The sequence below is a fragment of the Ovis canadensis genome, chromosome 6 (assembly GCF_042477335.2).
Source record: "Ovis canadensis isolate MfBH-ARS-UI-01 breed Bighorn chromosome 6, ARS-UI_OviCan_v2, whole genome shotgun sequence".
Lineage (NCBI taxonomy): Eukaryota > Metazoa > Chordata > Mammalia > Artiodactyla > Bovidae > Ovis > Ovis canadensis.
The window spans coordinates 97,361,868-97,377,505 of record NC_091250.1 but is presented as its reverse complement, the minus strand read 5'-3'; the positions used below and the strand labels follow the sequence as shown (position 1 = coordinate 97,377,505).

The 15,638-nt window shown below is 32.2% G+C and overlaps 1 protein-coding gene across 9 annotated transcripts in view; it reads left to right on the top strand.

Annotated features, from left to right (window-relative positions):
• Window positions 1-15,638, top strand: part of EPHA5 (EPH receptor A5) — a 408,801-nt gene that overhangs the window by 347,335 nt on the left and 45,828 nt on the right. For 6 of the 9 annotated variants that reach the window (XM_069594218.1, XM_069594217.1, XM_069594213.1 and 3 more), the window contains 4 exons: window positions 1,736-1,801; window positions 11,037-11,104; window positions 12,371-12,496; window positions 13,205-13,390. In XM_069594218.1, coding sequence (XP_069450319.1) covers window positions 1,736-1,801; window positions 11,037-11,104; window positions 12,371-12,496; window positions 13,205-13,390 — 446 coding nt within the window. The remainder of the gene's footprint in view (window positions 1-1,735; window positions 1,802-11,036; window positions 11,105-12,370; window positions 12,497-13,204; window positions 13,391-15,638) is intronic. The other 3 variants (XM_069594214.1, XM_069594212.1, XM_069594211.1) reach the window with 1 other exon arrangement.

Genomic DNA, 15,638 nt, shown 5'->3' with positions numbered 1-15,638 from the left:
TAATATCAATTACAGTGAAACTACTTATATGCCATTCATTATGATTAAACTGTGAGGGGAAAAAGAAAAAAAGATCAAGGAATCATCCTCATCTCACAAAATTAATAGTTTAAAATAAAAGGAAAGCAGACTTTCTTTAAAGTGCCAGATAAATGTTTTAGGCTTTTCAGGCCACTTATTCTCTGTTACAACTACCTAAGTCTGTCGTGACAGCAAGCAGGACTCCTGAGTGTGGCTATGTTCCAATGACGCTATATTTACTGATATAAATGGTATGCTAGATTTGGCCTATGGGCTATATAGTTTGCCACTCCTAAATATGAGTACTTATATAAACAGAAGCAATAGGAGAGTTGCCATATCAAAGATATCAAAGACATTAATAAAATAAATGTAATTTTAAGGAAGTATATCAAGATTTGCCAAAGTATTGTACAGATGCTTTATATGCTCTTATAAATATTTTAATAATTTGATATATTGAACTTTGACTTTTAATATCTCTACAGTGAGAATAATTATTTGGCATATTTTTTAAAATACAAAGAATCAAATTGGAAATAAATGTCACGCTGCCATTTTAGTGACAGCCAAATTCTCAGATACTTAGTAATGGGAAAAATTAAAGTACTATCAGTGCTCCAAAGAAACTATATGGAACTTTGCTTAATTTTCCTTTGAGAAATGTCCATTGGAATTTGATTTAGAAATACTTGTCTAATTTTGTTAGCATTTCCAAATATATTGGATGTTTATATTGTATTTTCTTTTCCTTATTTGATATAAAATGAGTAGATATATTTCATAATTAAAGTTCAAAATAAACAGAGTTTAGATAAAAGTCTTGGCCTGCTGTTATGTGGTATCATTATTGAGCTCATCCCACAGTTGTCCTGAAATCACTCTAAGGACAGTTTATAAAAACTGGAAGTAAATGCATTGAAACACTATATAACTTTTGTGTTCTATTCTGCCAGTAATTTACGTGGTTTTTAACAATAAAATACATTATATTAAACAATTTACTTGGTATTTTCTGGATTTTTGTTTTACTATGAATATGTGGAAAATTAAAAGAATATTGAATCTTGCAATATCCAGAAAAGTGCATGTATTATATATATAGGTTGATTTTTTATATATAGCAATAGCTCTGTGAATATATTATAGAGATGCATTTTTAAAATCTGAAATGTAAATTAAATGGTCACTTTCCATAAATGATTGGTGAAGTCATGTAAGCATAGCATTGTCAATAGTCTGTGATAAATGATGCCGCTGCTATAAGAAATCAGTGGGTCAAATAAGCAAGGCATTATTCTCCATCTTAAATTTGTAGGTTCTACTCAAAAAATTTATTTACAAGGCTGTTTAGAATGTCTTTTGAATATAAATTTAGCAGGCATTTCTGAGGAAAGATATATTCAAATGGGCTTATAGCTTTATTTGTTTGTCTGTTTTAATTGGATAATCAAATACATTGACTCATTATATTTCCTATCAAATAAGCTCTTTAAGTATAATAAAAAGAACAATTTAATACAGCGTGGTATTTCTTAAATCCATAAAATGCTTCTTAATTTGAAGGGCATTGTGGAAAAATTAATTGTATGCCTGTAGGAATTTTTGCTTTTAAAAAGCAAAACAGACACCTGTCTGAATTGGTCGTGTCTTTATGCTGTATCAAGGGAGTGGGATCTCTTCCTTATCTTGGGCTCTCTTGTTTGCTTTTCAGTTGCTGCGATTGTGGCTGTGGAAGGGCTTCTTCCCTGTGCGCTGTTGCCCATCCAAGCCTAATATGGTTAGTGTTCCCCTCCTGCTTTCACTCCTATGTGCTGTCCCACCTATATGTATTATCGTCAGCATCCTTTTTTTTTTTTCATTTGTGTACATTTTCGTAGTTAGTGCACCAGTTACAGTTTAAAAGAAGAGTAGAATGAAACTGTTCCAGAAAGAATCTTGAGTGATTTCACTACGTATACTTTTAAATAAAATATCCGTAAAGTGTATCACCCCTATGTCAAGCATTCATACTTCTCTTCCAAGGCTTTTGCTGTGGTCCTGATTTAAACCAGGGAGTTGTAAGATTTTAACATCTGTTTTACATTTAACATGTCACTGTTTATGTTGTTCCATTAAGATTAAAACCATAGTATACATGGAAATAGAATGCTACTTCTGTCAAGGTGAAGTCACTTTTTCTGTCTCCCAGAACCATGAAATGAACATAAGTGGGGTATTCTATTTTAATAATCATTGTGGATATATGTTGCATTGGAAAACAGAACCACATTTAATTTTAAACGGCTAACTTAATAGTTTAAGCTTGAATTATTTCAGATATTATAAGTGATATTGCTAATTTGGTACCAGTGAAGTAAAAAGCATCCATATTTTGGGGGTCAGTGTCCAAATGGGATAGTCTTAATTATTTACAAATACAAATCTTAAATATATCTGGGTTATAGCAGTAAACTTGTAGGCTAGAACATAAGAACAATGAACTCTCTTTACAGATTTAGAGAGTGCTGTGTGCTCAGTCATTCAGTCGTGTCTGATTCTTTGAGACCTCATCAACTGTAACCTGCCAGGCTCCTCTTTCCCTGAGATTTTCCAGGCAAGAATACTGGAGTGGATTGCCATTTCCTGCTCCAGGGGATTTAGAGGGACTCCTACACAATAGTGAGCTACCTTGTAAAAACTACCAGATAATTTCTGTCTAGATTAAGGAGTCTGAATCGCTCCACTACTATACTGAGCTATTATTTGTAGGCAAAATTTGCCAAGAAAAGAACTGAAATACATTTTAGAGAATTAGAGTGTTGTCTTGGGCCTTTAAAATTGTTACTTTTATTTCTAGGTGTAAATTAATTTTTGTTGATTCAAAAAACTGTGGTGTGATTGAGTGTGTGTAGATGTGAGAAGTGGTGGAAGAGGTACCAATGATCTTCTGAGAACAAGAGAGTGTAAACACAGACTGATAAGATTCTTTGATCTTTTTTAAATCTTGTGAAATGTTTTTATTTGAAAAAAAAATTGAAGTTAATATGAAAGTACAGATTTGTTCCTGTGATTTCAGTGACAGACCAAAAACAAAAAAAAAACCTGAAATCTGGTTGACAGTGGCTGAAGTATAATATAAATGGCTTGAAACTGTGATTTTATTTTTTTTTTTACTGCTCTATAAAAAACTTAAAAATGGTCACTGAGTTGCTTATTCTAACTTGACTCTCAAATACGGATATTATAAGAGATAAAATCATCACTGAAGCAGAATAGAATTTACATCTTGGAGAAAAAAAAAATGACATCAGACATACCTTGAACTAAACCTCAAAGATATCTTAATGGGTATATGAACGTTAATGAAGCCATGACTCAGAAAAGTATTGGTGAAAACTAATTTTAGCTGGATTTAAAAGGCTTGATATTTTAAAAAATAGTATCTTTTTCTACTGTATAGTTGACTTCAGGGAGTTTGTAAAATGAACAAATAATAGAGGAAAAGTGGAAAGCTGGAACACTTCCTTCACAAGGAACACACCAGGAAACCTAAGAAAATACGTTTTATTTCCTAAATCTTCCCTTTTTTTCCTAATGTCACTAATTTTAACTCAATCGGTATGTTTGTGTGTGTGCATTTATATTTGTGTATGCATGTGCATTTAAGTGTGTCTGTAGCACCAAAAACAGAAGTTATTTAGCCACAAATGGGCTTAGGTACCCAAAAATGATAACAGTTTGGGTACAAATATTTATGGAAGAGCCATAATTTTTTAATGCATTCTTAGTAAAACAAAACAAAATAAAGCAAAAGAAACAAACTTTAATTGAGTTTACATAAATTAGACAACCAGAAATTTATTCAAAATTATTGTTTGGGAGGAATGGAAGCTAAATATGTTTTTATTCTCTGATTTCTCAACTTTCATTTCATAATTTCTGGTCAGTATAAGGTTTCAGTTAAAGATAATATTTCTTTAGATTAAAGCCTTGGGAAAAAAACAACTTTAGATAGTGGAAATTAGGACTGAGAAGAATTTTCCTACTAGAATCAGTAAAATACTATGAAACCTTGACCCAAAATCTTGTCTCTTAATTTTGTTTGTATAATCGTATTAGGATTTGTCAATTACCACATAAATAATTTCCAAGGATCATTCTGTCATCATTTGTGAACAGACATATTTACAATTACAGGACAGAAGTTGGACATTTTGAGATTTTGGAATCTTGTTTTTGTTTTTGTTTTTTTTTTTCGTTTCTGAAAGACTAGGCATGAGTATGTGTGCTTGGTTTTGACCTTAATATAATGCAATGCTTATACATGAAAATTGCCAATTGTAAATATCCTGGCTTTTCAAATTATTTTAATATACCTTATGGAAATCTTAGGGTCTGAAAGACATAATTTCAACATCATTCATCTAGATCCTTGGTTTTGCAATTCAGATTTATTAAATTTTCTCCAGGGCTATGGAGTTCTGAGTTTTACTGTTGTAGTTCCCATGACAAAAACATGCTCCATTATTTTGCAAATGCTAATTACATTTTGCTGTCTTGATCTCAAATTATTTTTTGTCACTCTAGTTGCTTACTTTGTTGTGAAATTGAGAAACATAGGCATAATGTTAATTTTTATAATATTCTTCTTGCTTTGATTAAAATCTACCCAGTTGTGGATGATATTTCTGTAATATGTTCTAATGAAACTCAGATGCCTAAATTTTAAGCACTCTATCCCCAAGACTGCTTACATTTTTAACAGAAGTATTTTTTTTTTAATCACAGCTGGCTTAGGATTCTAGTCCTCCCACCCTACATCCAATCTATTTTTATAGGCATCCAATATTGAATTGATAATCTTCAATGTAAATGATATATTAATATGTGAAATTTCTAAAATAAAGTTATTATTCACTCCTTGATATTCACTTTTGTCCATGAATACAAAAACATATATATATGTGTGTGTATATAAAACATCATGCTTATTATAAGTTCTGAAATATCCCATAGTCCCCAGTTGGCTTTTTCTTACATTTCTTGAATTCAAACACATTAGATTATTCTCTTCATTTATTAGGTTTCAAGCTTTCCAATGCTTTTGTGCACTTACTACTTCTGAGGGGTGTGCATGACAAGGAAAATGGAGTTCACTATTCTGAAAATAGAGATGTTAAATTCTTATTTTGTTGATTTACTTACTCTGATTTTTAGGAAGTCATCCTCATTCTTTTAGAAATTATTATTGCTTATTTTTAATAATATTTAAAATCAGAAGTATAAGGGATAAACTCTTCTTTCATAATTCAGAAAATAAAACTGAAATAAAACATATTTTTCTGACAAAAATGGTTGTGAATTACATTGAAACATTATTTTCTTAAATGTTTCAAGGAACTATTTTTCTTTAGTTTAATTAACTGAAAGTTTCTTGACATTTGAAGTGAACAAGGTTTTCTTTTTACATACATTTCACTGATTATTTCATTCATTTACAACAGATTTCTGCTCGGGAGATATGTGGAAATACTATTCTATCTTATAGTTAGGAAAAATACATAGAGAATAAAAATCATCCCTTATAATTCTAGACCCTCATTTAATGTGCTCATGGCAGGCAAGTGTGAGGTTTTTCCACACAATAGATAATATATTAATTTCCAGTTGAAGGCTTGCTATATAAAATGTAACTATAAACTGCTCCGAAACCCATTTTTATAATACCTGTGGCACCTCAGACCATAGGAGATATTAAATGAGACTACTCTAATTGAGAAAATCATTGGTCATATGAGCTAGTTCATTTATCCATGAATTATTTTAAAAATTAGTAGGATATTTCCTACTCTCGCATTAGAACACAATTTGTTGAAAACAGGGAGACACAATCCTTACTTGTCATACTTTAGAAAGTATATTTCATGTCAGAATTCTAAGGTAATTAAAATTTAACTCAGTAATGAAAAGGCAATGATTCATCTTTGAATTCTTTAAAATATTTCAGATTATTCATGTCTTCCCACTATTGCTAATTCTGGAAGGACTTGAAGAGCTTATTAATGAAACAAATTACAAATTCATATACACTGCATTATTTTGAAAGTGTTGTTTATAAGTTTTTTCTTTGTCTTTAAGGATATAGAAATTAAAAATTATATACAAGGCACAAAAAAAGACAAGTCCACTTCCCACATTGCCGTTAGTCGTAAGGAGGTTAGTACGCTTGGTAGAATGTGAGATGGGAACACAGCTATGTTTGCTATATTTCTGTAGTATAATCATCACTCTCATTTCCTGTGTAGGAAAAGCATGTTTCCCAAAATGAGTATATTTTCTTTTAAAAGTGTATCTGGTAATTTTCAGTAAATGATAATACATGAGTTACAGTTTTGTGTAACTTATATTATCTGTAAGGAAATCAAAACCCTGTACCTCGTATACAAATGCTAGCAGGACCGCCTATATATCCAGTATCCCATTTTACTGCATTTGCACTCACATTCTTATACATCTGTGGTCCTCAAAAATAAAGCAATCTATTTTAAGTATTTATTAACTATTATTAATAATAAGTTAATATTCACATTCTTCTTTATTTTATGGGGGATGAGTTACCTGAGCTCTTATTAAAACTACTTTTTTCAGTTAAGAGAGAAACTTGAAGTGAAAAGGTCAAACTATTTTCCCACAAAATTGTAACTTTTTTTTTTTAAGATGCCAGCGATAAAATTTTAAACACAACATTATGCAGTGGCTGAGGTCGTTATTATGTCAGAGCAAGAGTGTGTACATATATGAAGAAATGTGTTTTGAAAAGAGGATACAATACAAGGAACTTTTCTATAAGCAAGACATATTGACTCTAATGTTTGCTAAAACATTTCCTTTTGAATATTTTTACTGGTAAAGCATTTCTTAATCCATGTGGACAACAGAGCAGCTGTAGGCATGTCCATTTCTGAGCCAGGTACTGCATATGCTCACTCTTTCAAAAATATCAAAATGCAGAACCATTACTTCTTTCACCATTGCTTCCTCCCCACCATATTTAGAATTAAGGAAGGAAAAAGAGTGTTTATTCAGTGTTCATTTCAAGAAAAATCTGATTTTGTGGAGGTTATTGTGGAGTAAGGATCTACAATCTCCTTTTGCTCTTTCGTTCACTCATCTCTCCTCATTGTTCATCATAGTGTCATTTAGAAAGTTCTGATTCTGTTCTTCACTTGGTACTCTTTGAGGGCTTTACATTCCTACCTTTAATTTATTATCTAATCCTCAATTTACATCTGAGAAATAAATTAGTCATTAGTACCTCCATCCATTCATAAAGATTATTATTTACTATTCCATGTCTATGGAAGTTTCAAATATCCAAATTTAGAATTAATGGCTTGGTCTGTTTTTAAAAGCAACATTAATATCATCAAGTTATATTATTAAATCTTTAGGATAGATATGGGAAATTAGATTGATCTCCAAATTAACCATGAAATCACATATATTATATAGAAAGCGTGACTCAAAGCCTTTTAATAAATTTCATTAATGAGTATAAACTATGCCTACATTTAATGCGATTTCTCATGCCCCCTCTAGTACTAAAATAATATCATTTTCTAGAAGAAGATATGTATAAATGGGTAGAGGATGATTCCTCTAATTATATTAAGATATTTTCAGCACAATGATATCAAAATCCGTTAAAATTGTGATTGAAGCAAAATGAAGAAACTATTTCTTTTCTGTTCAGAAAGAAAAAAGGTTCCAGAAGATGACAGTTGTAATTTATATATGGACAGGCATACTTACTGACTGTGTCTGATGGGTTACAATGATGTATGTGGACAAGGTACAGAAAATGATACTGAATGAACAGGCTTCCTGCAGTGCTTTGTCAGTGAGGCTGAACCACTGCTTGAGTGCAGTCTCTTCCAGCTGCACTTTTACTTGCTGTATCTTGTTGAGGTTTGTTTTAATGGTGCTTTGGGGGTTTCCAGAACTTAATTTTATATGTTAATGTGACATGCAGCCATATATGTTATAGAACTCCAGAGAAGCCCATAGTCAAAAATAACTCCTTCCTATTGCCCTCCTGACTCTCACCCTAGGTATTAAAATGTTAACTGCTCCTCAACAAGATATTCCCAAATCATTTTTAAGATTAGATCCAAAGTTTTATTTCCATTTTCATATAAGGAATTTGTATGACATTTAAATATTCATGAGACTTATTTAATGATAAAGACTATTAGAGGATACAAGTTTCAAAGTTTAATTTTTTTCTGAACGTAGGAGAGCTGAAGGTGGGATGGATGTTTGTTTTCTAATGTAAACTGCAAGAACTTGTATACTTTTTAAGTCTCTTTAGAATTCCTCTAATGAAGTTTTCTGTCAGTGTTATTTACATAACGTAAATCTCAGGATGATTTCTCACAATTGTATGTAGAATATTGTTAAAAATAAAAAACAGTATCACTACCTTCTGTGTAAAGGCACATACATCAATTGAAAGAAGAATGTAATACCTAAAATTATGAACAATATTAAAATAACTTAAATATCAGCTTGAATAGATCAACTGTTACTTCAGGATGATATCATATATTTATTTTTTCTCTCCATTTCACTGTTGTGAAGTGATTCAAGATGTCTTGCATCTACGTGTTTTGAATACTATTTGAAAGGCCACAGATTGCCATTGTGTGATGCTCCTCACCTAAGAACACTATATGTATTAAGCACATTATTTCAAGTTTATTCAAATTTTGCTAACTGTAATTTACTAATAAACTGCTAGTTCTTTAACATGATAAAATTAAGATAACTATATTTTTCATCAAAAATGGCACAAAAACAGGTTTTGTAATCTATTTTGTGTACTATCTGTAATTATACACTAGGAAAGATAGAGAATACAATAGGTTTTATTTTTACATCTAAATATACACATATTTAAGAAACATTTTAGAATATGAAACCAGGAACAGTCCCTCAGTGCATGTCAGCTGGCCACTTCCCTTACATTCAATAGTCGTTTTCAGTCAACTTTTTAATGAAAATATTTTGTCAACCTGACATTTCAGCTGTATTTTCTTTATGCAGAAATAAATGAAATTTTGTTCTTGATAAACAATTTTTTTCTAAGAATTTGTAAATAATAAATTCACCTCCTTAGGAATTTCACTAAAAGTAGTTAAAATATTTTTATTTTGGTCAATTGTTTTAATGTTATATTGTTGTTCATGTACTTTAGTATTCATCAGCCTATTCTCTCTCAAACACTTGTCATTATGTAGACTCAATCAGAATATCACCCACTCGTTCATTTATTCATTTCATCAGCGTGACACATATTTTTGGTGCCAAGTCGGATCTAGGTGCCAAGTGACTTGAGAAATTTGTAGATGAACAGTAGTTGCTGCTATTTAAGAAACTAACAATAAAACATGAGAACCAAAAAATATTCTCAAATGACTATGTTGTATTGTCGACTGGGAATCTCACCATGAGAGGAATACTGAAAACTACTGGGTTCATAGTGAGGAAGATTGAAATAAGCAGTGGTAATGGGGGGGAAAAAAACATAAGGCAACAATTGAACTGGACTTGGATTAATTGGAGATTGTTAAGAAGAGCATGCTAAGTGTAGGAACCAGTATATAGGAACATATGGAAGCATGGAGAAGTATCCTGGAGATGAGGTAGGAAGTGTGCATTGGGGCTACACTTAGGAATCTTTACATTTTTATTGAAATGTTTTCAGGAGAGAGGTAACATAATAGCAGGGTACTTTATTTATGGTAATGTGGCTATAGCCATGTCTAGTATAGTTCAGGAAAGCAGTTATAGAATGCAAGGGCATCAGTTCAGAGGCACTGATAGTAATCCAAATGAAAAAATAACAAGGTTTTAATTGAAGAAGGGGTAGAACTAATGAGATGGACGAGATGGACCATAAGATTTTATGTTATATAATGCTTGGAATTTGACAACACATTTATTGTGAGGTACACAAGCATAGGGCTTTGATCTTAAGGTACTAAGCCATGGAAGTGTTATTGAGAGGAAAAGAAGGCAGCAGATCAAGATTGAAAGTAAAGAGAAAGATACTGTTGTTGTTGTTTTTTTCCCCAAATCTTTTGAGTGGAATGCCTGGGGAATGTTCCTATAAAGTAAATCTACAAGGAATAAAAATATAACTCTTGAAAGGATAAAATCAGAGGGATAGAGATTAATTTAAATTGATGGAAATGGATAGATCTACAGTAGAGAACCAGAGAAGCCTGGGCAGAGGACATTGGGAATTGTCCATATAAATGAAAAGAGCAGTAAGAAATATCAGAAAAGGAATAGTTAGGGATTTCAATTAATCATGGATTAAAAATTAAGAAAAAGTCTTTGGATTTAGAGATGAATATGTCATCAGTGAACATTAGAGGGGAAGCTTTTTGTAAGTAATAAGAGCAGGTCTAAAATGACTTACAAATTAGTAAGAAGAGAAAAACAGGAGAGACCAAGAATTGGGGAGTGGAGCTGAGAGGGTTTGCAAACCTTGGGAACTTGACAGTGATCTCTGAGTGGGTGCAAGGGGAAAAGAGTCAGCAGAAAAACTAAAAACTCCAAAACAAGAGGAAAAAAAATTTAAAAATGATAATGTAAGGTGCTGAAAGGAGGAGACTATTGAATCAGAGGCATATTGGGACAGCTCATCTGAAAAAGGCAGGCAGGGGCCTCAGAGGTGGTAAAAAAAAGTAAAAGAGGAAGGCAACAGAGAAGTGTCTGGTGTGTGGTGTATGGTGAAGTGATGTTTAAAAATAGATTTGGAGAGCTTCAGACTTCTCAGTGGAATCTGGGCAGAAATAAGGGATATTGGCTGCGGAAATACGATTCATCCAAGAGTATTGGTGTTCCATCCTGCTGGTGTGAAAATCACTTAAGATTGCAGTCATTTCAATTGTGTTGTGTGCTTCTGGGCTTGACGTGATTCACCGCTTGGGAGATGTGGCTAATGTTGGCTCACTCTATTCCAGGCGGTGTGGTTACAGCAAAGCCAAACAAGACCCGGAAGAGGAAAAGATGCATTTTCATAATGGGCACAGTAAGCAAACTGTTAAAAAAAAAAATCAAAATAAAGCAAAGTAGGGGAGACTTTATTGTTACTTTGGCTTCTTTTCAGGCAAAGATTTGTAAAAACTGACCAAAAATATTGTGTTAAAAAGTGTGTTTTGGTACATTGCTGGGCTTGCAGTGTTGCTGGCTGACCCTGGGCAATAATGTAATGGTTTTTTCAGTTCTTTAAAGCAAACTCTCTTATAATAATGAAAACAAAAACTTATTGCTTTATAAAAAGTTGTTATATATCAAACTGTATTTCCAGCCAATTCTAATTCCTAGCAATAGTCACTAGAAATATATCATTAGATAAAACCACCAGAATAAATGAATAAATTTTTCCTTTTTTTTTCTACCATTTTGGCAGGAATTTCCCTGAGCAGATCCTGTAACAGCAACCTTGGTTCAAATGACTTGAAAAAAACTATACTTTTAAGAAATACAGAAAATCAAGTTTTATTCATGAGCTTTAAAAATTAGCCTAAATGGGTTCTAATTTTATTATTATAATATGTTCATTTTTAGATAAAGAGTACAGTGTGAGTTGATTTGCCAAGTAAATGACAAAAAGAGTGGGGTTTTTTGTTTGTTTGTTTTTGTCATTCTGCCATATCAAAATCATAAAAGAATTTTTGAGTCCATTTTAGTCCTATCTTGTTTAATGTTATTTATTCTCAAAAGAATCATTGAAGATAATATTGGTAGTCTTTAAAATGTAATGAAACTGAGGCTCATAGAATATGAGAGACTTGTATAATGCCCTGCAGTAAAAAATAGAGTGAATTTCTTTTTTTCTTTTGACTTCTATAACAGTCATAGGACCAAAGCACCAGAAAATTTGTTTTAAATTATTTTTATAAGAACTAAATCATCTGTGATGAGGTTTTAAGTAAAGCATAATAGAACAAACCGACGACTAAGCCAATAGCATTTCATTGTTCAATTTGGTAAGCAAAAGTGTCTTAGTTTGCCTCAGAGACTGACTCCCTGAACATTACTGCTAAAAGATGTATTTATTCAAATATGTCCTCACATATGCACTTCATGTGCATGCCAGAAATCCAGATTTCTACAGTTATAAAAGTGAGATAGTTGTACAAATGACTCTTATAACTCAGGAGAAGAGTCTGTCCTTGCAGCTCTGCCACTTGTAGAAATTACAGATGTAAGCCATAGTTGCACGTTAATAACATTTGTAATTTCACTCATCCATCACCAGTACTTCTATTTTAATGCCCGTTTATTTTTGCAGTTAAACTGCCAGGAGTAAGAACTTATATTGATCCACATACCTATGAGGACCCCAATCAAGCTGTCCATGAATTTGCCAAGGAGATAGAAGCTTCATGCATCACCATTGAAAGAGTTATTGGAGCAGGTAAGACAGTGTGTTTAATTCGGACTTTTAACGTGTTTATATTATAGAATGTAATATATCAATATTCTGATCTAACTCAAGATGTTTTTAATCTTCTGTAATTGTCTTCCTTTCAAAGTGATATGTAATTGATCATATTTTACTACTACCCTCTACATAGCTCATAGTTAAACCTGCAAATGTCTAGCTTATGAAAAAAATAAACCAGCAAAAATAAATATTCAAACATGGTGTTTTACTATCTACTATTTATTATATTTCATACATATGTAATTTGTAATGCCCAGAAAGATTTACAAAATTCAAGTATCCAATTATTTTGTGTATGGATCATCTCTTCATTAAGATTGTTTCCTTTTTGTCCTGCTATGATCTTTTCTTATTTTCTCATTAATGTCACTGCTAGAGTAGAAAGCAAAGGAAGAAGGAAGTGGTTTTCAGTCAGTTGCTTTTGGTTTCTTTCTAATGTTTCCATTAAGGTTTCTATATGTAAGACAGATGAAACTAATAACCCCCAAGTGTTTCATGGTCACCCATAGGTGTTTTTTCCCTATGGACCATTAATGTCTTTCAGCAATGACAAGGAAATTTGGACTCCCATTTAATTTTGTTTTGTCTAAACCTTACTATTCTAAGAGAACTTCAGATTACTATTTTAGAGTAAAAATGTTTAATGAGTTTATGTGTTTTCTGCATCTTTATCACAAGGTGAATTTGGTGAAGTTTGTAGTGGACGTTTGAAACTTCCAGGAAAGAGAGAATTACCTGTGGCGATAAAAACCCTTAAAGTAGGCTATACTGAGAAACAGCGCAGAGATTTCCTAGGGGAAGCAAGTATCATGGGGCAGTTTGACCATCCTAACATCATCCACTTAGAGGGTGTCGTGACCAAAAGTAAGTACAGTGGCAAACTATGCATGTGTGTGTGACCATAAATATCTGAATTTCTTCTACTAGGTTATTGTTAATTTCAGGATACATAGAACTCTGGGCATGATAATTCTAAGAGTTTCTCTGATATTCATAATATGTGTCCTATACTTCAGTGGGTTCTTGTCAAAGCTGATCTTCAATGTACCTGAATTTCTGTTTATTATTTTAAACATATGTATTAACTCAATTACTATGAATTCAGCACCAGAGAAAATGTATCCAGATAAAAGAAACAGTAAAAGTATCATTTTTTTTTTCCTCTTGGCTCTTTCACTTTTTATCCTAATGAAACATTAACTTCAAAGTTTCGATTGAGGCATTGAAGTTCAACATTTAATAGGATTACTGTAACCGTAGGTGCCTGCCACCTTTTAAGTGGCTCTTTATAGCCAGCTGTATTTCTTTTATTCCTTTTTTTGGTTGAGATATTTTAATAGTTCTAAAGAAAGCAATAGCCTCAGAAGACTGGGAACATTCCTTAAGACTAATTATTTTGTTAAAGCAAATCCTGTTTTTACTCAAAAATAGCTAAAATTTCACATCTGTCAAATTCTTGTTAATTTCTTGTAAATACAGTTGTGTGTTGAGTGTTCCAATATAAGGATTTCAAATAATTTTTCAGTCATCCAGCAAAGTAGTTATGTGACACATGACTGACACCTTTATTTTCTTTTAATCCATTTTTTCTTTGCCATTTTTGTGTATTCTCTTTCCTTTCCTTATTCCTCATACCCTTCATACCACTTGTAAAATCATCTGAAACATTTGGCAAGGAGCACTCTAAACTTTTCTTAAACATTGGTTCAACTTCTGTTTGCTATTAATCCAGTTTTAAATGATACATGCCAAATATGCATAGCAGCAATGTATGTTCAATAAGTGTTCTTATCCTACAAAGTAATGTAATTGATTGGATATCCATTTCTACCATTTTGCTTTTAAATATGGAAAACAAAACAAAAACAACAGCAGCAATAAATATGGCTTTTTCACAATAAAGAGGAACAACAGAAACAGAAAAAAAGTATCTGATTTATTACCAGTTAATTCTCAAATCATGATTCATTCACAGTAGGTCACAGATGAAAACACAAAAGAAAAAGATCTTAGCTAAGAGTATCATGTTGATGCTTGACAGAGCTTTTGAATCAGCCTGTTTTGCTGGAAGATTGTTTTTCTCTATGAATCAGAGAGATACACATCTCCAGTAAGAATGCCTGTAGAGGAACGTAACACAGAAATAAAATTACCTGCAGACATGTGGGTTTCTTCAAACTTAGATGTGTTTCTTTCCTCCACTTGATGCCTAAAAAAAGGTAAGGGGCAGGGGCAAGAGGCAAATGAGAGATAAATAAAATAATTTTTTTGAAGGAATAAAAAGATTTTACAAAAATCATGTCCTATGATGAATGGGGAGGGATATATTAAGTTAGAATGTGATGTGAGGGAGAGTGTCAAAGGGCCAGTAAAATGAAATCAGAACTTGAACAGGGCTATATTCTGTCTGAGAGGAAGGACTTTGGAAGGACATTAGTGATAGCATATACCGGGATAGATGCTGTGGAAACAGGAGTTAACAGTGATTGAGTAATCATTTGCTATGCAAAAAAGGTATTATCTATTGTAAAACATACTTCTTAATGACAGTCACAGTATAATAGTATACAAAATCTTTGATTTATTTTATGTCTTCTTTTCATCCTTAATATAACTGTTAAATTTCACTTCCTCAAATAAACACTGACCATGACTTCCTCAAGGGTATATGTGAAACTAATGGCTATATATAGGCAGCCAATCTACCCTGTAATGAGTTAAGCTGTAATGTGCAGAAGAATGTCAGATCACTATTATGATCACAGAAGGCAGTACTGCATAATGATCAAGAACATGGACTATGGATCTATCCACTAAATTTTAATTTTGCTTCTGCCATGAACTACTATGTGGCTTTGCACAAGTTAGTAATACATTCAGAACCTGAGTTTCCTCATTAATGACATGGGATAAGAATGCCTCATAGTGATGTTGTGAAGGTGACTTGAATTAATACAAGTAACGTTTAAATGGGCATGACACAGAGCAGGTAATTAATAAATACATGGTTATTACTTTTCCATTCATCTCTCTTCTTGTGCTCTGAAATTCTCCATATCCATGTCACTACTAATCCATTTTAATTGATATGTTAACCCTGCCTACATTGCCT